Source organism: Pelodiscus sinensis, chromosome 3 (genome assembly GCF_052426305.1).
Source record: "Pelodiscus sinensis isolate ZL-2025 chromosome 3, ASM5242630v1, whole genome shotgun sequence".
Lineage (NCBI taxonomy): Eukaryota > Metazoa > Chordata > Testudines > Trionychidae > Pelodiscus > Pelodiscus sinensis.
The window spans coordinates 30,228,593-30,255,527 of record NC_143054.1 but is presented as its reverse complement, the minus strand read 5'-3'; the positions used below and the strand labels follow the sequence as shown (position 1 = coordinate 30,255,527).

Sequence of the window (26,935 nt, the reverse complement as noted above, 5' to 3'; positions counted from 1 at the left end):
CTCTCCACTGGACCCCAGCATAGGACCCTATTAGTTGCTGTAACTCCAGCTCCTGACACAGCATGGGAATGCTGATGGTCTGTCAAGGGTGCACTGTTTGTCATCCCAAGTAGCCCAACCCCACATAGCTGAGTATGTGTGTGGGAGTAGTGTGTGACAGTCAGACCAGCCAGCAGCAAGAGGGTATGAGAAGACACACATGTAAACTCTAGAATGCTAAAGGCCTCTTCTCTATCAGTTGGGAAGGAGCTGCCACAGGCCTATTAGGATGGCCAGAGGCTGGTTACTGCTGACTGAGGACCCAGCTATGGAGGCAGTAGTCTGGTTTGGTACACACTGCTGCTTTACTGGAGTGTTGCCGTCAGAGCAGGGCAGCCAACTAACAGCTACGCTCTCCAGCTGTTTTGCAGGCAGTGCAAAGGTAAAAGCACACAAGAGTAAGGAAAAGCACACAAGACCAGATTTCATGGTCTGTGACCTGTTTTTCATGGCCATGAATTTGATAGGGCCCTACTCATGTGTTATTAGGAGGAGTGTCTGCCAATTTTCTCAGTGTGATATCAGGAAGAGAGAATGGGTGTGTAGTGGCTTCCCTCCACTGTGTGATAAGGAAGGAATGGGTTTGAAGTGACCTGACCTATTTCAGTGTGTGTGATTACTGAAGGGTGTGCAGCAGGTCTTCCCAGTCTGTTGGATAAGGAGTGGTTTTGTGTGTGGTGGAGGTGGGCAGTTGGCAATGTCCCCCTTAATCTGGTTCATCCATGTGCAAAGTTTTCCATCCATATGTGGAACAAAATGTTATGTGCACCAAGGTATATGTGAATGTGCACCAGCAGTAGAAACAAAAATGAGCTGTGGGTGCTCCCGTAATAAGCTAGGTGACATTTGCCACACTGGTGCACAGCTTACAGGGAACACTGACGGTAGAGGATACAACATTTCCCCCACCCCTGCTCTGCTTTGATGAGGGGTGTGTGGTGCCCTACTCACTTTGCACTGCCAGGTGGAGGGGTAGGGTTGTGTAGTAGCCTCCCCTGTCTGTGTGTGTGATGGAGAGGGGGGAGGGGAGGAGGAGAGGCTGTGTAGTGGTCTCCATAGTCTGTGTGCTGCAGGGAGGCGGTGGTGGGGTGTGTGATGGCCTCCCCAGTCTGTGTGTGGTGTCCTCTCCTCTGTATGCTGCGGAGGGGCAGGAGAGGAAAAGAGGGATTTGTAGTGGCTTCCCCAGTCTGTGTGCTGGAGGGGGGAGAGAAAGGAAAAGGAGGGGTGTGTGGTGGCCTCCCCCAATGTCTGCGTGCTGCGGGTGGGGGAAGATGGAGGGGTGTGGTGGCCTCCCCACTGACTGTGTGCTGCGGGGGGGAGGGGCGTGCAGGCCCCCCCCTTCCCCCGTGGGTGACCGGGAGGGCGGGGTGCGGCCGGGGAATTTCCTTGTGCGGACGGAGCGGAGGAGAGAACAACACACGCCAGACGGTGGCGGGGTGTGAGGAGGGCGCTGCCGCCGCTGAGCGATGTAAGCGGGGAGCCCCCTCCCCTCGCCTCCCCCGGAGCCGCCCGCCCCCCGTCCCCGCCCCGCCATGCCGGACCAGATCTCCGTGTCGGAATTCGTGTCCGAGACCAATGAGGATTACAAGTCGCCCACCGCCTCCAACTTCACCACGCGGATGGCCCAGTGCAGGAACACGGTGGCGGCCATCGAGGAGGTGAGAGCCGCGGGCAGCGCGGGCGGAGGGGGGCTGCAGAGCCCCTCCGGCCTGGCGCCGCGCTCTGCCCGCCGCGGCGGGGAACAAGGCGCTCGGCGCGGGCCGGCTGGGAAAGCGCCCTTCGGCCGCTCGGAGCGGGGCGCGCCCGCCTGGCTGGCCCGGGGCGTGGGGCTTAACGTCCCCCGACCTGCCTCCGCCGGCGGGAGAAGGGGGGCGGCGCGTGGTTACCTCCCCTCGGTGCCCAAGGGCTCGGCTCCCCTCTGCCGGCGGCTGCCTTACCACCCTCCAGGAGCTAGGGTGTTGTCTCAGCCTGCCATAGAGGGGCTTCTGCCCACTAGTTCGTCCCCCATCCCTCGTACGTCTGGCTGCCTCCCACCAGCCTTTTGCAGCACCCGGGGGGAGGGGAGCTGTGTCTGTCTTCTGGAGGGAGGGGTTTTTGTTAAAATAAATCTGAAATCCTTCTTTGAAACTCAGCAAAATCCTGCCTCACCTGTGAGGGTCGGAGACCGCAAAAACTGAGGAAGGAATCTTTTCCCTCTCCATTCAAAGGAGACTGAGATTTGGGGCAGGTCTGAGCACAGCTAGAATCCATCCTGGCGAGTCCTGGGTGTAACAAAATAAAACGCTTCTGCGTATTTTGATTGTAGCAGCAGCCTCTCCGAACTAACTAGGTGCCATAGGACTACTCGTCTTTTTCAAAATAGTCTCGTTTGCTGTGTAGATTAATTTGTTCCATCTGCTTGTTACAGCAGTTGATAAAACCAAATGGAGATACAGTGTATTTTGTAAAATATATTTACGTAAAAAAAATCAAACTTTTAAACAAAAATTTTGTGACTGGCTAACTTTGCAGTGTCCTTCCTAAGAAAAATGCTACAAGCTATCAATTATAGAAGTATCTTAAGTATGTGAACAAAATAGAACATTTGCTATTTTCAAGATTTTCCTGTTTTGCCAGTTCCTAAACCTTTGACCTTTGTGGGTTTAAATTCAAAATAATTTGCATGGAATGAATTACTATTTTGCTCCTGAAGTAATTTTGCTCACCACAAAAGCTTATTCTTAAAACACCTGTATTTAATTATACCTTTTTAAAGCAGACTTTAAGATCAGCAATTAAATATCAGTAACTATTTTTCAGAATATAAATGTAAAGGCCTTCTGTATAAAATTTACTAAACACAAAATGAACCATTAGTGAAATTATTTAGGTCTAAAGCAAGTAACTGTAAGTTGTCAGATCTTCTGGTTTTATCCCAAGTCTCTTTCTTTCATATATAAAATTTAATTTAAAAAGCCAGATCTTGTGGAACTATATGACTATGTGAGAATCTTAGCTGTAACATTTTTATCCTGAGTTTCTACCCTTCTTAGTTGTTGAGGAAAAAGTTAAAAATGTGAACTCTAAGTCCTTAAAGATAAGACAAATAAAATGAACCCAAATATATAATCTTAAAGCTAACCTCAGGTGTTGGGTGCCCAAAAATTATGATTTTAGTGTGTGCAGTTGGCTGTACTGATATACTTATTTTTAGAGTGGCCTGGAGAGAATGAACTAGTAATGTTTGTAAACTACATTGAAGTTTTTAAAATCAAGAGAATGCTATAATTATACTCTTGAACATGTTTGGTTCCTGTTTTATTTAATCTGCCTACCAGCTGTTTGTTTTCTGGTCATATCACTATTACATTGCTGATGGTTTCAAAGAAACACAGTCAGTATGTTAGAGCTCTGTTTGCCCCTTTAAAGGTTCATAGACTTTAAGGTCAGAAGGGACCATTATGATCATCTAGTCTGACCCCCTGCACAGTGCAGGCCACAGAATCTCAACCACCCCTCTTAGAATAATCCTCATATCTATTTGCAGGTATGTGGCAAATCTTCTTTAGAAAAGCCTGGCAAAATGGCCATAAAAAATATACTAGCTCAAGTAAAAAAAAATTGCTAATCTATTCTGTGAGACATTTAAGGATGTTAAGAAGCAGGTAATTGACTAAATGTGTAGCCAATACAAATTGTATCAACTACATGATTAGTTGATAAGGGAAAGTGCTCTGTCCCAGCTCATATGGGGTCCAGGAGCTATCCCAGCTGCATCTCTGCAATGTAAATTTAGTAGGAACTGGGCACACTGGTGGGGTTAGCTCCTGGAGCCAGCACAAGCCGGGTCTGTGCAGTCCTGGCTTGTGCTAGCTCCAGGACTGTTGTGGCTCTGTATTTTAAATGTAATAAGAGCCACTTGGCTCTTCTTATGTTTAAAATGCAAAGCCACAGCGGGAGTAGCTCCCGGAGCTGGCGTGAGCCACGACTGAGTAGTCCCAGCTTGCGCAGGCCCCAGGACTGCTGGGGCTCTGCTTCCCTCCCCTCCCCCCCCGCACCCGCTGCCCACCATGCACCGGAGAGATGATGCTGGGGGGAATCGGCTTTTAAGCTGGCTTTCCCCAGCACCAGCTTGCTTCCCACCGCTCTTGCTGCCTCTGATACAGAAGCAGCTGGGGCAAGGGGGAGTGATTAGTCGCTTGCATCCCTAGTGACAATTATAATAATCAGGGCTGCGAGTAGATTACAACCCGGAAGAGATGGGTTCGGGCGATCTGCGCATGCGCAGAACACTGGATAGCGTGGCTGGCAAACGGGGCTCGCCATGGCTCAGCGAGCCCTGATAATAATGATAAAGAATACAACCAATATTTTACTGGTCTGTCAAAATTTCCCAAAGTGAGTAGAATTTTAGAAATTTGCCTTTGTGGCAGTCACTCTGCTTATTTGTTGTCATTCATTTCTTTAGCAATTTTGGCAAAACATCAGCAATAAGGTTGTTCCTTCTGAGATCCTGAAATTATTTAATTAAATGGAGTACTCTTCTTAAAAAAAAAAAAACCCTCAAGAATTAAAGGATATTATTAATAGGTTTAAATTAGGGATGTGAATATGTAACTGTGTACCTGGTTAACCGATGAGCCTGGGCTCATCGGTTAATGTTCACGGTTACACGCAGGCTCCCAGTATGTGTGGGGAGTTGGCTTAAAAGCTGACTCTGGGTGTGCTGCCTCCTGGGGAGCTGCCTCTCCCTCTCCTCTCCTGCTGCTGCCTCTGACACAGAGGTAGCAGCATGGGCGGGGAGTAGGTGGGAGCTGATATGCGTGGGGAGACAATTTAAAAGCCGTCTCCCCACGCACACCATTTCCCCAGGAGCTGACTGCTGCCCCGCCTGTAACTGCTGAAATTTTCAGATGTACATGATTATTTCATTACACGCATTTAACATTCCTAGTTTAAATTTATAAAATCTGGGTTCATATTTATAATTCATTTTTTTGGATTGACATCCTTCATGCTTTGTGGTCTATCTGGTTTTTCAGGTTAAAGATGTTGCTTTTGTAAAAAGCTGCCTATATGTTGCCTAATAGAAAAAGCTTGTGTGCTCTTTTGTGCAAGCTTGATAGAAGCTAGTTTATCAACTTGAAGTAAAACAATGCTTTGTAAAGCTTGTAGTTTAAAGGTGAAGTACATGTGACAAGTGTGGTTGATTGAACTAACACAGATACTTTGAAATCTTAATATATATATTTTCAAAGTGTAATGTGCTAAAAGTCCAGCATACCGTATGATACTAAAATCTAGGAAATCTGGTTATGGACCTGTATAAAGTTTAGGAATGTGGTGGTTGAAATGGGGAATGGTGAAAGCAACATTGTTCAGACAGCTGGGTAGTGATTGGATTTCAGCTAATGGGCACAAAAAACTAGTTTGTAAACTGAACACTTATCAGATGGTAGATTGTAAAATAATAAAAAAAACCTCTTACTCTTATCTGCTAATCATCTGATTTTAAACTTAATTAATGACTGAGACTCCCCTTTAAAAGTTTCTGTAGAACAGGGCTCTGCAACCTGTTCAAACTACATGAAAATTCAGAACAAGTGGGCAACAAAGGGCTGTATAAGAATGCCCATTTGCATGACTGAAAATATACAGCTTAATATTATAAAATTGGCATGATTAATAATAGTATAAATGAAACCTTGTATTCATAGACTTTATTTAATGGGACTTCTGCTGCTGCATCTTTTTGCACATTTCTTAGAAGTTTACATCGTAACTGATCAAATCCAGTTTCATGCATACATTCAGGCTGTCTTGTATCAATCTTATGGCAGGTTGTTGGAGATGTGGGATGTAGAAATCTAGGTTAGGGTGTAGGAGGGGCTCAGGACAGGGGGCTTGGGTGTATGATGGGCTCAGGGCACATGGTTGGGGTGTGTGGAGGTGCAGGAGTGTTGTGGCAGGGGATGTGGAAGTGCAGAAGTCTAGGGATGTGGACGTATGAGGGGCTCAGGGTTGGTGTGTGGGGTGTGTGTGCAGGAGTGTTATGACACTGCGGCCAGATTGGGGGGTTGGTCCCCAGTTGGCATGTTGGCCAGGCTTAATTTTTAAATAAAGTAAAATATTATGTCCAACACAAAAGGTTTCAACATTGTCTTTATTTATGGCAGGAGTAGATAACCTTTTTTGCATCGGGGGCCACTGAGTTTGTGTGAAGGAGGCAGTTGTGACCCGAGACATGGGATGGGGTGCAGGACTTTGGATTGTGACCTGGGCAGGAAGGGATTGTGACCTAGGGCAGTGGACTGGGGTGCAGTCAGGTGTGCTGGGCTTTGGATTGTGACCTAGAGCAGAAGGGGATTGTGATCTGGGGCAGAGAATTGGGGTGCAGGATCTGGGAGGGGGTATGGGCTCAGGAGGTGGGTAGAGGATTTGGGTTATGTGGGATGGGGAGGTAGGGTGGGGCTGAGGTGCCAGAATTAGGCTCTGGCATGGAGAGGTAGACTGATCAGTGAGACTCCAGTTCAGCACGTTTTTCAGGAGCCTGTCCTGTCCCCACACAGGCTGCAACAGGCTGCATGGCCCTGTGCTCTGTGAATAAGAGCCGGAGGGGAGGGGAGGGGAGGGGAGGAGAGGGAAGGATTGGTGCTTTGCACGCTGTCTATTCTTGAAACAGGCATCTTCCATTGGCCAGAAACCAGCCAGTGGGCTTGTGCTGCGGGTGAGAGCAGCTATAAAGTACCACTCCCTCCTCCCTTATGGGCTCACAGTTTGTGAAAAACAAATGCCCCCACAGCTGCTTTTCTGAGTGGCGTGCGGGGGAAGGGGCAACCTGCTGTGTCCATGGCCTGGATTGTTTTGCCCAGGCCTGCTGTAGCGCTAGCACAGGCTCCCTGCTGCGGGGCGGAATAAGAGTGAGGGAGGCGGGGCTGGGCTCAAGCTTCAAGAGCCATATCTGGCCCTAGTGAGCCATATTTGGCTCCTGATTCATAGCTTGCCAACCCCTGCTTTAGACTGTGATATGGGAGCTGTTTTCTAGCTTCTGCCACTGAGTAGATGGGAAAGATGCTGGACAGATTGCAACTATTATTGAATGAAAAGCCTGCTCCCCTTTTCCCCTCCCTTCTAGATAACTTATACTGTGTTATTTGGGTAACAGGATTTGATCAGTGTTTGCTGCTGCTAGTTTCAGAAAAAGAGTTAGGAAATGTCTGTTCTTGGAACAGAAAATAATGTCAGTATCATTGTACAAGATAAGTGATTCCACATTTCCTCCAATTTTTTCATACTTGGGACTCTATCCTGAGAGGTGCTGAGCATCTGCAGCTCCAATTGAAATCAATTTGTAAGTGCATGGCAGTGCTGAAGATCAGGCACTTAATATCATACTTTCTAATTTTTGCATATGTAGTAATGAGTAAGTTTTAAATTAGTATTTCATAGCTCAGGGACATATGTTTGTGGGAGGGGATGTTAAAATCAGTAATCTAGTTTAGGAAAGGATTAGCATTTGTAAATTTACTATTCCTAGTATAAGTTCCAGATGCCCATATTATGTCAGGGCATGCAAATGTGAAATGACTTTTTAAGGCTGTGTACATTCAGTAGCAAAAACCTGATTCTTACCATTGCTATTGTGAAGATTATGTGTTTCCCTGTTGTTTTATTCTGAGACTTAAATAAAAAAAAAAAAGACTCAACAGTAATGAGTTCTGTTAGCTACCATTAATCATGGGGGACATGAAAACTTTTAGACATTGTTTTTCCATAGAATCATTTAGTGATGGCTGGAATCCAAGTACATGTTTTGTGAATGAACTTTAAAAAATAAGTTGCGTAGCAAAGCCTGGTAATGAAACAAACAAAACCCTACCAAAACAAAATATGCTATTGCTGTACATACAGTTCTGCTCCTGGGGAGAGGAAGAGAGAATAGTCCACACAGCATATGTTAATTAAGTCATTTAATGCATATCTGAAAGGTGCTCAGATGCTGTGTGATAAGCATAGTATAAAACCCTATAGAAAACAGAAAAAAATAAGAGTAGAGAAAAGGGGCATAAACAGCGAATGGTGTGATGGTAACTAATGTAACATTAGTTACATAATTTTTTTCAGTTAAATATATGGTTGTGTATGTACATGCATACACACATTCCTGCACCATGGAGTTTAAAATCTAAGAAACTAGTATAGTAAACACTACATAAATAATGGCTTGTAAATCTATCTTTATCTACCATATGAGTATCTGATTTCACAGAGTGCACAATATATTAATATTTAATTTTATTGTTGTTTCTTTAAATTGTTTGTTGGATTATTGCTGATGGACTATGTGAATCAAAGAAATGAGTTTTAGGGTGGCTGGTTTTGTCAAGCCCCTATGTGTAGTTTAACTTCATAACTAAATTGAAGTAGTGGTGAGGGTATATATATTCCCCCCCCCCCCCATCTCTACTATTTCCTTTTAAAGTTTGTTTCTAGTCTGAAAATGGCACTGTGAAGATTCCATGATTATTGTGTCTCAATGATTCCATAACTGCCAGCCCTGCAACCTCACCCTATGCACTCTGTCACAATACTTTTTTCCCTCATTATCCTCCCATAATAAAGGTTTTTCAGACTAAAATTGAGTTTGTGTCTGAAGTGAATGCCTTCAGTGGGTTTGAGGTGTAACTGAACAAAACTTGTTAAATTAAATACTACATAAAAATGAATATAATCTCACTTGCTCTCAGCTATTGAAGCTTTGAAGAATGAATAAAAAGCAGTAAAAACTTACTTAGTGAAACAACATGACTCAGAATACACGAGGGCTAAGGCTACACTATGACTTTTGCCGCAAGTGGCAAATGAAGCGCAGATTAGCATTTTCCCGTGCTTCATTTGCATACTCTCTTCCATTCTGTTTTTGTTTTAGGGGTTGTTGCACAAAAACAGGCAGTGTGGCTGTAGCTGTTTTGCACAAAAACCCATAAGGATTTAGTGGAAAAAGGGGGTTTTGTGCAAAATGGCCATGGCCACACTGCCTGTTTTTGAGCAAAAACTCCTAGCGCAAAAATGGAACGAAAGAGAGTATGCAAATGAAGTGTGGGAAAATGCTAATCTGCGCTTCATTTGCATTGCCTCTTGCGGCAAAAGTCATAGTGTAGACAAAGCCAAGGAGTCTCTTTATGATGTCTGTTTGTCTGCAAGCTCTGTTGAAGCAGGGACTGGGAACTTGTCTTTTTTTTATATCTCTGTGTAGTGCCTAGCACGCTTTTGAGAGCTGTATAAATAATCTAACATTATTTCAAAATAACTTCATCCGCGTCTATGTAGCAGGCAGTTGTTTCTATATAATGTTGAAATAATGTCAAGCTGGAAGACTTCGTATTCTGACTCCTGTAACCCTCATTGTACGAGGAGTAAGAGAAATCAGAGGAAGAGTGCTATATTTCGAAATAAGTGCTGTGTAGATGCTCCCAATTTCAAAATAAGCTATTTTGAAATAAACTATGCAATTGACATAACTCGAAATACGTTAGGCAAATTGAGCTAAGCCCTGCTGTGTAGATGCACTCTGAGTGAGGTGTAATTCTCTGAGTGAGGAGTAATTTTCTTCTACTTTCCGGAGGTTAAGAATACTTGCATCTCTTAATGTATCATGGAAATTTAAAAAACATTTAGTTTTAATAAAAACATATTTGTGCACGCTGTGCTGTACAGAACATACCTGCATTTTGTCCCTTATTAATAAAATTAATAAAAATAGCTTTATAAATGTGTCACTTTAAATGTTTCTCTTCTGGAATTATGAACTTGTGACATTGTAATCTGATGTTGTTGCTGGGGAAAGTTGTCATGGTACAAATAAAAATGTGACTTCAAATAGGAGTGTCTATTTGCAGGAAGGTGCTCACAAAGGAATAAGATGAAGTAGTGCATGAAGTCTTATGGTTAAATTCCAGGACTTCAGTGAAGCTGTATGCATGTATCAGAGAACAGAGTTTAGCCCCTAAATATGATTGAAAACATTTTATAGTGTGCAGGATGTTTAGACAGCTAAACTTGATAATGGAGCTACGTGACTTATGAAACTTATTTTAGTGGGACATTGTCCCACTAGTGATACTGAACTCTTTATCATCAACCTTACCCTCCCTCACCCCTCTTGCAAAAGTAGAGAGGTGTATAATTTCCAGAGAGTCATGCTGCAGTGTGATTCAGCCCTTACCCATCTCTCTTGCTGCTTTTCAGTGGCAGAATTAGCTTTTCTTGACTCGATATATGTCTTGTTTCAGAAGGGTAGCTGGGTTAGTCTGTTCTAGCAAAACAACGACAAGTCCAGTGGCACCGTAAAGACTAATCATTTTTTTGTTTGGGCATAAGGTTTCATGCTGGAGTAGGCTCCAGTCCACTAAAGCTTATGCCCAAATAAAATTGTTAGTCTCTAAGGGTGCCACAGGTCTCCGCATAATATATGTTTTGGTTTGAACTTTCATGAGCAAATGTCTGATTGTTCTAAGGATGTTAAAAATTGTGTGTTAGAGTAACTGCGTAACCGCAGAAAATCTCAGCAGTTACAATCACTGTGGGCTCTGCAGTATAAAGCTTGTAACCTGCAGCAAATCCTCCATGGGAGTGCCCCCTTACTCCCTTCCACCCCCACTCCCTCCGTCCTGCCCCTCTGCTGACCTTGCTCCTGGGGAGGAGACTTTGCTGCCACAGCACAGCCACTTCCCCCAGGACACAGTGGGCAGCCCTTGCCTGCCTGGCTCCCAGGGAGGAGGCTTTGTGAAGCCACCTCCCCAGCATCAGAGGGGTAGCCGTGTTAGTCTGAATATTCAGACTAACATAAAAAATGAGCTCTCCAATCTGGAGTCTTTCATAAAAAACCAACCTTCCCCACATATGGACTTTACTAAAATAAGACAGGAGCTCTACATTACACATTTCACTTCTCTACAGAGGAAAAAGGACTGTGAGCTGTCTAAAATCCTACCTGCCACATGGGGCCACAACAGTGGTACCCCTAACTCACCCAGCAATATCATCAATCTATCCAACTACACACTCAGCCTGGCAGAAGAGTCTGTTCTATCTCGGGGACTCTCTTTTTGCCCCACCATCCCCACTAACATGATACAGTTCTGTGGTGATCTGGAAGCCTATTTTCACCATCTCCGTTTCAAGGAATACTTCCAACACAACACTGAACAGCACACTGACACACAGATACCCTCCCACCAACAGCACAAGAAGAACTTCACATTGACTCCTCCTGAGGGTCGAAATGACAGTCTGGACCTCTACATAGAATGCTTCTGCCAACATGCACAGCATGTGGAAAAACAGCATCACTTGCCTTGTAACGTCAATCGTGCAGAACGCTATGCCATCCACAGTCTCCGGAACAACTCTGACATTATAATCAATGGGGCTAATAAAGAGGTGCTGTTGTCATCATGAACAGGCCTGACTACCTAAAGGAGGCTGCCAGACAACTCTCCAATACCACATTCTACAGGCCACTTTCCTCAGTTCCCACTAAGGAATACACTAAGAAACTGCACCATCTGCTCAGGACACTCCCCACACAAGCACAGGAACAGATAAACACACCCTTAGAGCCCCAACCAGGGTTGTTCTATCTATTACCCAAGATCCAAAAACCTGGAAATCCCGGATGCCCCATCATCTCAGTCCTTCACTGAGAGTGCCAATGCCCGTCTGGATATGTGGACTCTCTACTCAGACCCTACGCGACCAGCACTCCGTTACCTCCGTGACACTACTGATTTCCTGAGAAAACTACAATGCATTGGTGATCTTCCAGAAAACACCATCCTAGGCACCATGAATGTAGAGGCTTTCTACACAAACATCCCACATGTAGATGGAATAAAAGATGTCAGGAACAATAATCCCTGATGAATCGATGCTACAGCACAACTGGTGGCTGAGCTCTGCAACTTTATCCTCACACACAACTATTTCAGACTTGGTGACAATATATACCTCCAGACCAGTGACATTGCTATGGGCACCCGCATGGCCTCACAATACGCCAACATCTTTATGGCTGACCTGGAACAACGCTTCCTCAGCTCTCATTCCCTTACGCCCCTTCTCTACCTATGCTACATCGATGACATCTTCATCATCTGGACCCAAGGGAAGGAGACTGGAAAAATTTCACCACGATTTCAACAGCTTCCACCCCACCATCAACCACAGCATGGACCAGTATACACGGGAGGTCCATTTCCTGGACACCACAGTGCAAATAAATGACGGTCACATAAACACCACCCTATACCGTAAGCCTACCGACTGCTATGTTTACCTGCATGCCTCCAGCTTCCATCCTGGACACACCACACGATCCATTGTTTACAGCCAAGCTCTGAGGTACAACCGCATATGCTCCAACCCCTCAGACTGAGACCTACACCTACAAGATCTTCAACAAGCATTCTGTAAACTATGATACCCACACGAGGAAGTGAGGAGACAGATTAACAGAGCCAGACGTGTACTCAGAAGCTGGAGCCAGTATACTGAAACCCTGCCCCAGTCATGAACTCTCTACTGTACCCCAAACCCTGAGCCCCTTGGACCCAAACTCCCTTACAGAGCTTCTACCCCGAACCCCTCATGCACCCTAGCTCCCTGCCCCAGGATCAGCTCAGAGACCTGTCACACTCAAAATCCTTTAGCCCAAAACCAAAGCCTGTGTCCCAAACCTCTGTCCCTGCCTGATGAAAGGGAGGGAGAATAGAGTGAGCAGGGGTAGGGCCTCAGAGAAGGGGCACAAAGGAGGCAGGGCAAGGGTATTTGGATCTGAGGTATATCCTGGATTGCACTTAAATTCAAAAAGTGATCTTGTGCTTCAAAAGGTTGGAGACTACTGCAGTAGATGTATATAAACAGATGGAAGAATCCAAGAAAATAATGAGACTATGTTAATCGCCATCATGGGCAATGGTATCTTTGCATCAGCAGCCTAAAATGGTTTGCAGGCATCATGGAAAAGGAAAATTTTAAGAAGGATAATGAGTTAATTTTGCAGATGTTTACAGGTTGTTTCTGCTGAACATGTGGGTCAGCATGAGAAAAAGCATGACAGTGCTTGTTTAGATATTAAACAAATGGAGACTAGCCCTGTGGGCTAATTGGAGGCAAGAACTGCCATCTCAAGACTGAGTGAGGGATGATAGGTAGGGTGGGGATGAACATTGAAAGTGAAGACTTGATATGATACGGCAGGGGGAATCAGTTAGGAGATGTGAAGTGAGGGGTGACCTGGTCAAAGAGATGGGCTAGAGGTATGATTTTTGTAGCAGCATTGTGAATGCATATGAGTGGGGGCAAGATGGCATTTGTCAAGGCTAGAGAAAAGGATATTGTTGTAGTAGAGACTCAAGATGAGGAGAGCCTGGATGAGAATTTCAGTTGTGTAAATGGATAGTAAAGGTAGCAATTTGCAAATGTTATGCAGAAAAAATCTGCAAAATTTGGCCTGGACATGAGGACCTAAAGAGAAGTTTGAGTCAAAGATGATGCCTGGGTTGTAAGATTGAATGACCGACAGGCTGATGGTGTTGTCTAGAGTAATTGAGAAGGGATTAGGAAAGATTAAAAGCTGTGTTGTGCTTGAGTTGATGCCTAGACACTTACAGGGCGATGTTAGAGAGACAGGCTGAGATATATCAATTTGTACAGGAGACTAATCTGCAGTAGTTGTCAGTACTAAGATGGTAACTGAATCTGATTGTGCATGAGGTTATCCACAGGTGAGGTTGTCAGGAGGAAAGAGATGAGGAACAAGGCCAGTGCCCTTGAGGAACTTCCATAGAAAGTTTAAAGAGGATCCTCTGAAGGACATGGCTAAAGAAGCAGCTAGAGCAGGCTTGGTCAATACGCAGCCTGGGTACCATATCCGGCCCACCTAGCACTTTGTTCTGGTTTCCCGACTGCATCTAGACACTTTCTATTTATTTCCAGGTGTTGGCAGCAGGATCCTATTTAAATGGCTCTTGGTTGTGGTGCTATCTTGGCAGGGGCCAGAGCCATGAGCTTTTCAAATAGCCACAGCAACCCCAGGCAGCTGCCAGGCAATACTGTAGCGGCTGAGACCCACAAGCCCTTTGGGCCAGAGGCTTTGAATTAAAAATATAGCAGACAACTCGATCGGGAGGCTAGTCCTTTGCCCTGCCTCTTCTGCTCCAGGCCCCACCCTTTCACAGATGAAGCTGGCCTGTTACCATGTGTCAAAATGTATTAAATGGCCCCCCTCTGAAAATTATTGCCCACCTCTGAGTTAGAGATCCAGGGAGATCCAGGAGAGGACAGTCATAGAAGCCAAATAAGAAAAAGGTTTCAAGAAGAAGATGTTAATTGACAGTTTCAAAGGTGGTAATAGGTCAAGGAGGTTAAGGATGGAGTACTGGTTCTGAGCGTTAGCTAGGAAGAGACTATTCGAGACCTTTATGAGAATGATTTCAGAGGAATGTAAGGCTGAAAACTGGATTGGAGAGTGTCTAGGACGCAGTTGTAGAGAGAGAGATAGCGATTGTAGACAGCATATTCAGTTATCTTAGAGATGGAACAGAGTTGGGGCAGTGGTTGGAGAGGCAAGTTGTGGGGGAGTGAGAGGTTAAAGAAAAGAGTAGGGAAGAGGATGATAGTTTGAGAGAGAGAAATCAGGAGATGGCAGGAGTCACTGGGGAACTGGTGGGGATGAGTAGAGACAAGAAGAAAGTTGCAGGTGGGCACAGGGAGAGGGAAGGCAAACTGAGGAGAGGGGAAAGTCATAATATGTTATCAGTTTTATCTTGGAAGTAACAGGTGAGATGCTTGGCAGAGAGAAAGAAGCAGGACTAGGGGAGGGTTTGAAGTATGAGTCAAAGGTGGTGGGAAGGAGGGTAGGATTGTGCAAGTGGGTGAGGTTCAATTAATTTGAAGTAACAGAGCTATTTAGCTAGGATGATGGCAGACCAGGAGGAGGAGAGAATGCATTTGTAGAAGAGGAAGGCAGCTTGATCATAAGACTTATGCCAGAGACTTTCTGTAGCTCTAGAGTAGGCTCAGGTGAAGCAGATGTTGGGGATGATTCAGGGCTCAGGTTGGCTGGGCGCAACTTGCACTGGAAGAGACAAAGCTGGAGAAGTGAAGCATGGACAGAATCAGCAACTACATTGAGAGAGAAGCGAGCTGTGAGCATGAGAAGACTCCAACACTGATAAATTGGAAGTCATGGAAAAGCAGAGTGCTGGTGTATGACTGGGGATGAGGTTGGGAGCTGGTGAGTGATGCTGAATACCAGGTGGTTGTCAGGTAGGGAAACTTGCAATAGACCAATACTTGGCGAAGACCAAAGTTAAGAGGTTGGCCCTTTTGGTAAGTGGGAGAGTTGAACTTAGGCTGCCAGTGAACTGAAGAGATGAGAATGAGGAAACATGCAGCTAAGAAGTCTGATGGATAACCAGTATGGAAACTGAAGTCTCTGTGGTCAAGTATGTGAGAAGAGAGGGCTAAGATTGACAGCACTACAGAGGAGATGCACTCAAAGTATTGTTTTCAGAAGAGAAAGAGGGGTCTAGCAGAGGCCCATCTACACCCATCTTCTTCCCTGCAGAAATTGCACACTTCATTTAAATTCCCCTTCACGAATATCACCATATTCCCCCACCTCTACCTGTCTTCTACTATATATTTGAGACAGTTTGTGTATCTGTCTGTGTGTTGATCTGTGAGTCTGTTTGTTCAAGAACTCCTCTTAAAGAGTAAGAGCTAGACCCACCAAATTTGGTATGCAGCTTCCTCTTATCATAACTTAAAGCAAGGTCAGGGTTTGGTTGTGCCAGGACAATGGGATGTGCGTGCAATGTGATTGTTTCTCATCAAACGGAAAGGACTTTGATAGCAGAGACAGTTATACTCCCAAATGACAACAGGGGTATGTCTACACTACCCTCCTAGTTCGAACTAGGATTGTAATGTAGGCATACCGCACTTGCAAATGAAGCCTGGGATTTGAATTTCCCGGGCTTCATTTGCATAAGCGGGGCGCTGCCATTTTTAAAACCCCGCTCGTTCGAACCCCGTGCAGCGTGGCTACACGGGGCACGAACTAGGTAGTTCGAACTAGGCTTCCTAGTTCGAACTACCGTTACTCCTCATTCCACGAGGAGTAACAGTAGTTCAAACTAGGAAGCCTAGTTCGAACTACCCAGTTTGTGCCCCATGTAGCCGCTCTGCACGGGGTTCGAACGAGCGGGGTTTTAAAAATGGCGGCGCCCCGCTTATGCAAATGAAGCCCGGGAAATTCAAATCCCGGGCTTCATTTGCAAGTGCGGTATGCCTACATTACCCCGCTAGTTCGAACTAGCGGGGTAGTGTAGACATACCCCAGGAGAGTAACAAGCACCCCAACCCCAGAGATCAGCCGCTGGCCTACCAGCAAGGCCCCTGTTTTCCCAACCCAGCCCTGAGGAGCATCTGGAAGGCGAGCTGCATGGCCCCGCCACCCCAGGCAAGACCCATGGAGCAGCCACCAGCTGCCCGTACCCCAGAACTGGGCAAGACAGCCTCTATGGGACAGTTCAGCCCTCTAAGCCCTTTGATCCATCCTGCAGGTGCACTCTCCTCCCCTCCTTCTCCCCACCCTACACAGGCCAATCGAAACCTGGGGACAGGGGAGCACTTGAAGTCAAAACAACTGGTGGTTCTCTCTAGGTGCTGTGACCCCTGGCAGAGCGGGGGACAGACTTCACATGCTGCCCTGCCCCCACGCCAATCAGGGTCTGTGGGTGGGGGGAGCCTGCAAAGTCTCCTGGCCCTCCCCTTTCTGGGGCAACCCACAACCACTTCTGAAATTGATGAAGTGGTCTTCCTTCAAAAATTATTGCCCTACCCCATGGTCTGAGCGCCGCTGCTCCCCAAAAGAAAAGAAAGCAGGCGGATTCCCTTTCAATTCAAATCTCAACACTTTCTTCCCTTTGACTCTCCTGGCTCCCTGCCAACACTTCCTGGAATTTTTTTAGGGATTCCCTGAGTTTATCCCTTTATAGGCAGTACTCCTCCCATCCATCACACCAAGCAATTCAGTTATATTCACCTCTTGGACCACATTCTGTACTCCATTTAAGTCTAAATCAAGCATCACATTTATTCTTATGGATAAGAAGCTGTCATTTAAGGTGTCCAGACACTTTATCTGTGCATTCCGTCCAGCAGTGACATGATCCAGGCAATATGGGGATAGTTGAAATCTTTATTATTGATTTTTATTTTTATAGTTTCTCTTATCTCTCTGTGCATTTTGCAGTCACTGTCCCCATCCTGATCAGGTAGTTGGTAGTATATCCCTACTGCTATATTCTTAAGAAGTCTCAGTGGGTTAGCTGTTGTGTTAGTCTGTAACTTAAAAAATGAGTAATCATGTGGCATCTTAAAGACTAACATGAGCTTTCGTGGGTAAAACCTACTTCACTGCTCATCAGATGATGAACACTTTTCCTTTGACTTCCCTTACTCCTCGTGAAATGAGGGTTACAGAAGTTGGAGTAAGAAGTCTACCATCTCGAAATTATTTTGAAATAACAGCTTGCTGTGTAGATGCGCACTTTGTTATTTCGAAATAGCTGCTGTGTAGATGTTCCCTAAACTGTCATAGGGCTACTTGTTACTATGTTCTTTTTATTCATGCGTGGAATTACTATTCATAGAGATTCTGTGGTACCGTTTGATTCATGTACAATTTTTACTTAATTTTGATTCTCTGCTTTTTTCACATATATTACTGCTCTTCTATCAGCATTTTCTTATCAGTTTAAAGGCTGCTGTTATTTCACATTAGGTGTCTGTCTCCAGCTGTCAGCCCCTGAGATGGGATGGGTGCCATCAGCCCTGGAGTGTGGGGTGAGACTCTCCAGCTGTGAGCCTCCTGTGGGATGACAGCCAAAGCCACAGAGGAGATGTGAAATAATAGCAGCCATGAAACAGACCAGAATTTCAATTTCATTTCTGGTAGTTTCTCTGCTGTGTTAATTGAGTTTGTTGCTGGGGTCACAGCTATGCTGTCATTCCCAGAGCAGGCGGGGTCCAGCTGTGAGCCCTGCATGGCTGTTGGTGCCTCCTATTCTTGCAGTCAGTGCCCAACTTCAGTGAGTGCAAGTGCTTCTGGTGTGAATGTGTGCCACCTGCTGAAGGAGGGTAGTGTGGAGACTACCAATTTTATTGCTGAAGTGCCTGTAGGTCAGCCTAATGTAGTAACCTAATTTTGTAGTGTAGACCAGTGGTTCCCAACCTTTTTTATACAGCACACTGGCAACCCATAAATTATTAATGAATATACAAATATGCAACTGTAAATATTATAGTCCGCCAAAAGCCCTGGCCCCAGAGCTGCCGCAAACAGTCGGCTTCACCTCCGCCAGCCCCTGCCCCTTAAGGCTTAGAGCCCCCTATGACAGGGTGAAGTCACAGACGACCCCTTGGAGGTGCCTCCCAGAGTGCTGACATGGCCACTGCAACTCACCTTCCTGCTTTCTGGGGCTTCTCATCACCTGGTCCTGCTAGGCCAGCTCTGCTGTTTCCCCCAGCCAAGACCCCGAACTGAGATCCCTGTCTCCACCGAGAAGCTGTATAGACACTGAACCTCTTCAACGTCCAAGAAGAGTGCAGTTTAGGGCCCAGCTTCCTATGATACTCCGCAAATGGGATCAAACCCCAAAGAATTAGGTTAGCCACCTTTAGCAATGAAAGGGAGACAGTGCACACTGATTGCTCCCCCAGGTAATAATTATTTACATTGGGTTTGATAGAAAATAAAGTGATTTTATTAAGTAGAAGCAGTACGATTTAAGTGGTAGTGAGAACAGACAGAGCAAAGTAGATAAATCAAAAGAAACAAAAACGCTTAGCTAATTCTACACTGAAACCTCAGTACAAACTTTTTATAACTCACCCTAAAACCTCTTTTTCAGCTGCCCTTCCAAACCGGAGCTGTCTCTCCACCTGGGGTCTTCTGGCTCCTTTCTTCAGGTGCAGCCCAGCCAAAAGACCTAGGACCTTGCTCTCCTATTCTTTTTTAAAGAATCGAGGCCACTCCCTACCATCCACTGTTCAGACTTAAGGACAAAAGTGATTATTTAACAGTTGCTCATCAAGACATCAAGGGTAACACCCTCCATGTCTCTCATTCACACATTTAAAACCCACAAAGTATTCCACACTCCATATGTCTAAATTTACATACTAAAATGCTGCCTACATCAAAGTAAGATAAACCGAACCAGTGGATCATGACATGAAGATTGATAGGTTACATTAAATAATTTGCTCAAAGCAGCTTTGAGTTATGTATATTCATGTCCATAAGTTCATTTAATAAAGCATGGGGGGGGGGGGCGGTTTGTCACACCGCTAACTACCAGACCACCTCAGTGCCAGCCTCCTGTTTGCAGAGCCCCACTGCACCTGCCCCCCCCCCCAGTGCCAACCCCAAGTCCCCAATATTAGCTCCATCTTCAGAGGTCCCCAGTGCCAACCCTGTCCCTGTGGCCCCAATACTAGCCCCACCTCTGGAGCCCTCCCAGTGCCAGCTCCCCACCTTGGATGCCCCAGTGCCCTCCAGTATCAGCCCCTCACTTCTTAGACAACACATAATTCAGCAGCCTGAGGGCAGGCACAGAGAGCTGGGAGAGGGGAAGGAGGCTTCTTGGAATTACCCATGTAGGGACTTGGGAGGAAAGTGGAAGGTCCCAGCACATGGAGGCGGTTGCACAAGGATTAATAGTTTGGCGTTTATGCAGCTGCAGCCCCAGCGGCGGCGCTCTGACAGAATTGCACCACCAGTCCCAGACCACTCCCGCCAGCCTGCGCAAACTTTGGGCCCAGCTTAGAGCCAGTGGCTGCTGGGGCTCTCCTGCTGGCTGATGGGGAGGCCCCTGTCCCCTCTTCACGGTGCAGCCTGGCTGGGCTGGGATCTGCGTTCGGTGTGTGTGGTGCAGGTGATGAGTCTCTCCAGCTTCCTCCTCGGTACTAGTGGTTCATTCTGCGGCAGCTCCCCCTGCACATGGACCTCAGACTGCCCTCTGAGGTGACCTCCCTCACCTTGCTTCCCCCTGCGCCACACCTGGCTTCCATGTGACTGGGCCCACGCTCCACGCTGCTGCCCATGAGACCTCTCCCTAAGCCGCTCCGTGGGGAGGGCCTTGCTGGGCATGGCGTGGCCCTCCCGCTGTGCAGTGAACCATGTTCCAGAGGAGACCCCGCCCCTGCCTGGCACTGATTTGCTGGAAGGCGGAACAGGACACTCCTCTCCAACAGCTGTGGTGGGAGAGGACGATCTGGCCGGTGTTCCCCAATTCCAGCCCCCAGAGCAGCCTCAGCCTGGCAGCCAGCGGTTCATGTACAGGCACCATTCCTAAACCTAGTGGTTGGGAACTGATGGTGTGGACAGCAGGCCCTCATTCAAGTGAGCAGGCACAGAGGACTTTTTTCAAATGTTGCATCTTTGTACAAACATACTGATTCTTTCAGTTACACAAAAATATTTACCATGGAATATTTGTGTTATGTGCCGCTATCTTTATTTCTGCAGCCACACCGGATGGCTCCCCTGCCCAAGTCAGCACAGGGAACTGGTAGGAGAGGCTCATTTTTGGGGGCGCGGGGGTGGCTTTTGAGCCACAGGGGGAAGGGAGGGTGGGAAAAGCCGCACGCGGCTCACGAGCCTCGGGTTGGCCACAGCTGGTCTAGGCCTTGTGTTTAGTGTGTAAGTCAGTGGTCTCCAACCTTTTAACACCCAAGATCACTTTTTAAATGTCAGAACAAGCCAAGATCTACCGCCCCATCCTTTTCCCCCAAAACCCCACCCCTTCCTTGAAGCCCCACCCTCTGTTCTCCTCTCCCTCACTTGCTATCCCCAGCCCTTATACACTCTCAGGGTATGGCTAAACTGCCGCTTTTTCCCCCGATTCTTCTGTAGGAAGAGGTTTTCCCAACATTTGGCCTGTCTAGACTGGACCAAATATCAGAAAAAAACCTTATTTCAGAAGCCCCCTTATTCTTCGTGGAACTAGGAATACAGAGGTTACCAAAAGAGCATGTTTGCTCTTCCGCTTAAAAAAAAGCAGAAGAACAAACTCGTCCCTGGATGCGGAAGTGTTTTTCCAGGATACCTCTGGAATCCCGGAAAAACTCCTGCAGTCTAGCTGTACCCTCACTGGGTTGAGATGAGGTGTGCGCTCTGGGGTGGGAATGAGGGATTTGGGTGTGGGAAGGGGTGAGAGGTGCAAGCTCTGGGAGGAAATTTGGATGCAGGAGGAGGTAGAGAAGGGGATGCTGGCTCGGGGAGGGGCTCCAGGCTGGGGAGTGTTGGGGTTAGGTGGTGGGTTGGGGTGCTGAGCAAGCCACAGGCTTGTGGATGTGAGGGTGCAGGAGTTTGGGTTGGGATGTATGAGGGGCTCAGGGCAGGGAAGTTGGGAGTATGATGGGCTCAGCATACAGATTTGTGGTGTGTGGATGGTGCAGAAGTGTTGTGGTTGAGGATGTGGGGGTGCAAGAGTTTGGGGATGAGAGACGCTTAGGACAGGGGGTTCTAGTATATGATAGGCTCAGATCTAGGGCCTGAGGGTGGTGGTGCAGGAGTGTTATGATGCTATGGCCAGATTGGGGGTTGGCTCCAATTGGGGGTTTGTTGGCCAGGCTTCATTTTTAAATAAAATATTATGTCAAACACAAAAAGTTTCAGCATTATCTTTATTTATGAGAAGGGCAGGGAACCTGTTTTGAGTCAGGGGTCACTGACCTACAGAAAAGTCAGTTGGGGCCACACAAGTGAGATGCAAAAAAATAACTCCTCCAACCCCCCCCCCCCCCAAGCCTTACTAATGTGGCCCCAATTGTGCTGGTGGGAGCAGGGGACATGGTACTGGGGAAGGGTGCTAGTGGGTGCTGGGGCAGAGGATAGAGTGCCAGTAGGGGCAGGGTGCCAGTGGGAGCAGGGGACAGGGTGCCAGTGGGGGCAGGCGACAGGGTTCTGCGGCAGGGGACAGGGAGTCCCTAGCATGCATCTCCTCCCGGGACTCCTCCCTGAGGAGGGAAGCCCTGGCACTCACCTCCTCCAGGGACTCCTCCACCCCTCCAGAGGAGGAAAGCCCCAGCGCGCACCTCCTCCTGGGACTCCTCCTCACTCTCCCTCCCTGCAGAGGAGGGAAGCCCCGGCGTGCACCTCCTCCCGGGACTCCTCACCCCACTCCCTTCCCCCACGCAGCAAGTCCCCGACATGCCACAGACCCGAGTTGTGGTACTGCGCCAGCTGTTTGGGGGAGGGGAAGCAGCCAGCGCACTTCCTAAAACCCCAGAAGTGGTACGCAGCTGTCGGGCTTCCTTCCACCCCGCAGGAAGCCAGCACTACCTCCATTGTCACTGGAGGTAGGTAGTGGGGCTTCTTGGAGGTGGGAGTAAGTGGGGGGCCCCAAACACCTCGCAATCGACTGGTCGAGCCCTCCCGATTGATGGGTTAGTGACCACAGGTTTAAGTGAATCTCTCAAAACAGCAGACATGATTATAATTGAACAAATCAGTTTCTTGTTCCTAGAAGCTTTGTACATTCATTGGCATAGAGTGAACTAAGGAAGAACTTGAGTATTAGTAAACTATCATATGGGTTCTCTTATGCTGTAAATTGGTGTCCCTTAATTTCTGATCTATTTTAAGGGAGGCTATTTGGGAAACGAATGCATTTGATAATCATTTTAAGCCCTTGCAATCAAACAGGATTACCTTCTGAACAAAGACATAGGAGTGGAAATTTCCGTAGCACATGCTACATAAAACCCTATTCTGTGGTTAGCTACAAAAGGCATGCAGTGTAGAATTTTGCAATGCATGTACTAAATGTATATTTTATTAATTCATTTTCCTTTACAGTACTGGAGATGGGTGTTACACACCAATACAAATTGAAAATGAAATCTTCCCATATGTTGAGCTCTGTGTATACTTGATATTAGAGATGCTGAAGGGACCGTAGAATTCTGTAGAATCAAAGAAGCAATGAAATTGTTAAACATTCTGTAAGCTGTGTTTTGTTTTGCTTGGTTCACTCTAATGTTTACCTGTATTGTTCTTGATTATATCATAATGTGAACAAAATGCTTCCCTCATCTAAACTCTCAGTTGCTTTAATATTAAATGTGCAAGTAGTTCAGTGACTTCTGGCTATTGGCACAGAGAGGCTTAGTGACCTGCTTGAGGTTGCTTTGTCGGAAAAACAGATTTGATTTTGTAATAGTAGGATATATTATTAATTACTCGCAAGTGGATGGTGAATAAACAAGCTGATTTCAGAATTCAGTAGAATATACAAATAACTTACAGGGGTTAAAAAACCATTTGTCCATTCTGTAATGGTCTGTATGGGGAGCATGGTTGCCTTAACTCTTTAATTCCTGTGAAGCTTACCTAATTTTAAATTTATGACTACATTGTTTATCTTAAATATAGTGTATTGATCTGATTTTTTTATTTGATATAAAAATGCTTGTATTAATATTGAAAGCCCATTTGAGATTTTTTTCAGAAGTAGGAAACTGTCTTACTAATGATGAGATGGAAAATAGAATCAGAACTATGGAAAATAGAATCAGAACAATAGCATACCATCTGGTACCTACCACATGTGATGGAAGTAGGTTGTAAAATTTTACAGCATCGGATCAAAATTGTTTTTAAACATTCATGATTGAAGTAATGTATGAGACCTAGCAAGTAAAACAGATAGGTTCATTTTGTTTTGTAAGAAGAATGAAGTTGAAAAAGTAAACCAAGTCATGAGGGCGGAAATGAGATTAGATTTTTTTTAACTGAGGAAAACTAAAATATATTGCTATTAAAATAACACCTGTTTCTTAACCCACCACCATCTCCCTATCCCACCTGATGGTTACTTTACCTCTGTTTATACTTGTTTCTGACAGATGATTCAGCTTTTCTCTTGTTAGAGGGGATCTGTTAAGGAGACATTCTGCCAGTGTTGCTTTCTTCCTCACTCCCTGAAATACCTCTTTGTTGCCTCCACTTGTCTGGAGGATAAAAATACCGTGGTTAGCATAAATCTGATGGTGGAGGAATTTCTTTTCTTTCAGAGAGATAGTTTCGCATGTGCATGATGCGAATGATTAGTGCAGATTTCTATTACAGGCAGTCCCCGGGTTACGTACAAGATAGGGACTGTAGGTTTGTTTTTAAGTTGAATTTGTACGTAAGTCGGAACTGGCGTTCAGATTCAGCCGCTGCTGAAACTGACCAGCGGCTGACTACAGGAAGCCCGAGGCAGAGTTTCTCTGCCCCGGGCTTCCTGGAATTAGCCGCTGATCAGTTTCAACAGCAGCTGAATCTGGACGCCTGGGACAGAGCAGCTGGGGTGCTGCCGGGTTGGTCCAGCAGCGCCAAGGAGCGGCTCTGCGGGACCAACCGGCAGCGCCCCTGCTGCTCTGCCCCAAGCGTCCGCGAGAAAAGCCTAGTCTGCTGGGGGGGGGGGGGGGGAAGCGCATTAGCTGCGCGCCCCCCCCCCCCCCAGCAGACCAGGGAGACGCGGGCGGCGGGACCTCCCGGGTCCTCCGTGGCTTTGCTCCGCGTCTCCCCAGTCTGCTGGGGGCCCCCTCCCCCAGCAGACCAGGGAGACGCGGAGCAGCTTTTCTCGCCCCGGAGGACGGGGGCGGCGGGACCGTGGCGCGTCTGGGCGGTCCCGCCGCCCGCGTCCTCCGGGGCGAGAAAAGCCCCGTTCGTAAGTACAGATCCGACATAAGTCGGATCCGCATAACCCGGGGACTGCCTGTACTTCTATTAAAATAGCTCCCAGAGGCTTAGGCTGTAAAAACATATCTCTTGCTTTTTGATTTTAAGACCAGATATAAGGTGGATTTAACAAAGAAATAGAGGATATGGAATTGAGATGTTAAATTTAGATTAATTAGCTAGTCGAATAATCAGTGGGATTTCCATCAATTAGTTGATAAGGGCGCCTTTGACTTTGAACTGTTGGGCTCTTGCTACATTTCAAAAGTAGAAGCCCCACAGGGAGCATGTGACTAGGGGGGACTCTCTGCTGGCCCCATGCTCCCTGCGGCGCCTCAGCCTTTCAAATGTTTCAAAAGCCCCTAGTGGGGCTCTTGTACGTTTCAAAAGGAAGCTCTGCAGGGAGCTCTTGTACATTTCAAAAGCAGAGTGGAGACTGCTTCAGTTCCCACTTTTGCCATTTCCCTCTGTGCCTCTACCTCTTCTGTGGATAAGGTGCTAGGGGAAACCTGCTTTTAAGCCGGCTTCTCCCAACACCGGCTCCTGCTCCCCCCCTTGCTTCCTCTCTCCGATAGTCGACTATCTGATAAGCTTATGCTTATCGGATAGTTGATTATTTGCTTACATCCATAGTATGGAAAGGAAGTTAGAAGATAATAGCAATAGGGAACATGTGACTGCACAGACTAGCTTGATTTGATTGATGTATATAGTTAGTCATGTTGATGTTCTGCTGATTTGACCCATAAGAAATAAGCTGCAGGTACAGTCAAATATCAGAGGCTGATCTGCATAAAATTAGTTTGTAACTGTACAGGCAGTACCCGGGTTACGTCAGTCCGACTTAAGTCGGACCCCTAGTTACAAATGGGGGGGGGGGGCGCAGCTAGTGCGGGGTGCCTCCACCACTGTCGCTGCCTCCGGCGGCGCGGGGGGCGCTTCCCCCCAGCAGACCAGGGAGACGCGGAGCGGCTTTTCTCACCGCGGAGGACGCGGGCGGCGGGACTGCCGAGATGTGCCGCGGTCCTGCTGCCCGCGTCCTCCGTGGCGAGAAAAGCCTGGTCTGCTGCGGGGGGGGGGGGGGGAGAGGGGGCGCACTAGCTGCTCTGCTCCGGGCTTCCTGGAATCAGCCGCTGATCAGTTTCAGCAGCGGCTGACTTGGGGACACCTGGGGTAGAGCAGCTCTGCCTCGGGCTTCCTGTAGTCAGCTGCTGATCAGTTTCAGCAGCGGCTGACTTGGGAACACCTGGGGCAGAGCAGCTGGGGGTGCTGCCAGGTTGGTCCCACCGTGCCAAGAGTTGGCGCTACCAGACCAACCCAGCAGCACTCCAGCTGCTCTGCCCCAGGCGTGTCCAATTCAGCCGCTGCTGGTCAGTTTCAACAGCGGCTAAATCTGGACACCAATTCCGACTTACATACAAATTCAACTTAAGAACAAACCTACAGTCCCTATCTTGTACGTAACCCGGGGACTGCCTGTACTTCCTTTGTTTATAGGTCAACTTTTGTCTACAAATAGAAGTTACAACCTATGCTAGTGGTGGGCAACCTGTGACCAGAAGGCCACGTGGCCCATCAGGGTTCTTATGTGCTGCCCACAAGACATTTGATTACTGTTGCTCATGAACAGGGTTGCCAGATTCTGCTGGTTTCAAGCCTTGTCTTTTTGTTGTTGTTGTTGTTGTTGTTTTTGGTACGGGTAGTACTCAAGAGACATATATGCATAGCAAAGGCATGTGAAGTGAGATGCATGCTCATTGCACACCACATTGACTGTAAAAGCTGTGTGCTCCCTCTGCACCCAATCAAAGCACTACTACAGTTCAATTCACCTCTGGTTTGCCTGGATCCAGCCTCCTGCTGGGCTGGAGCACACAAAATCTACTTGCTTGGGCACCCCAAAGCTCTAGTGTGCGAGAGGAATGTGGAGGGTATTTTTTTTTCTTTTCACTTGTGTGCGACTCCTGACTGATTTTTTTGTGGGTCAGCAGCCCCCAACCTAAAAAAGGTTCCCCACCCGTGGTTTTGTTTTTCCACACTTAATAAGATAGAGAAATTAGTTGTGGTCAGCTTTACTGTCTAAATTCTATACATATCTTCCAGATTACAAAT

The 26,935-nt window shown here is 46.8% G+C and overlaps 1 protein-coding gene across 2 annotated transcripts in view; it reads left to right on the top strand.

Moving 5' to 3' along the window:
- The first annotated feature begins 1,381 nt into the window (after positions 1-1,381).
- Positions 1,382-26,935, top strand: part of ASAP2 (ArfGAP with SH3 domain, ankyrin repeat and PH domain 2) — a 184,715-nt gene continuing 159,161 nt past the window's right edge. The window contains exon 1 of one of the 2 annotated variants that reach the window (XM_075923514.2): positions 1,382-1,697. In XM_075923514.2, the coding sequence (XP_075779629.1) occupies positions 1,572-1,697 (126 nt within the window). In that variant the 5' untranslated portion in view covers positions 1,382-1,571. The remainder of the gene's footprint in view (positions 1,698-26,935) is intronic. The other variant, XM_075923513.2, reaches the window with a different exon arrangement.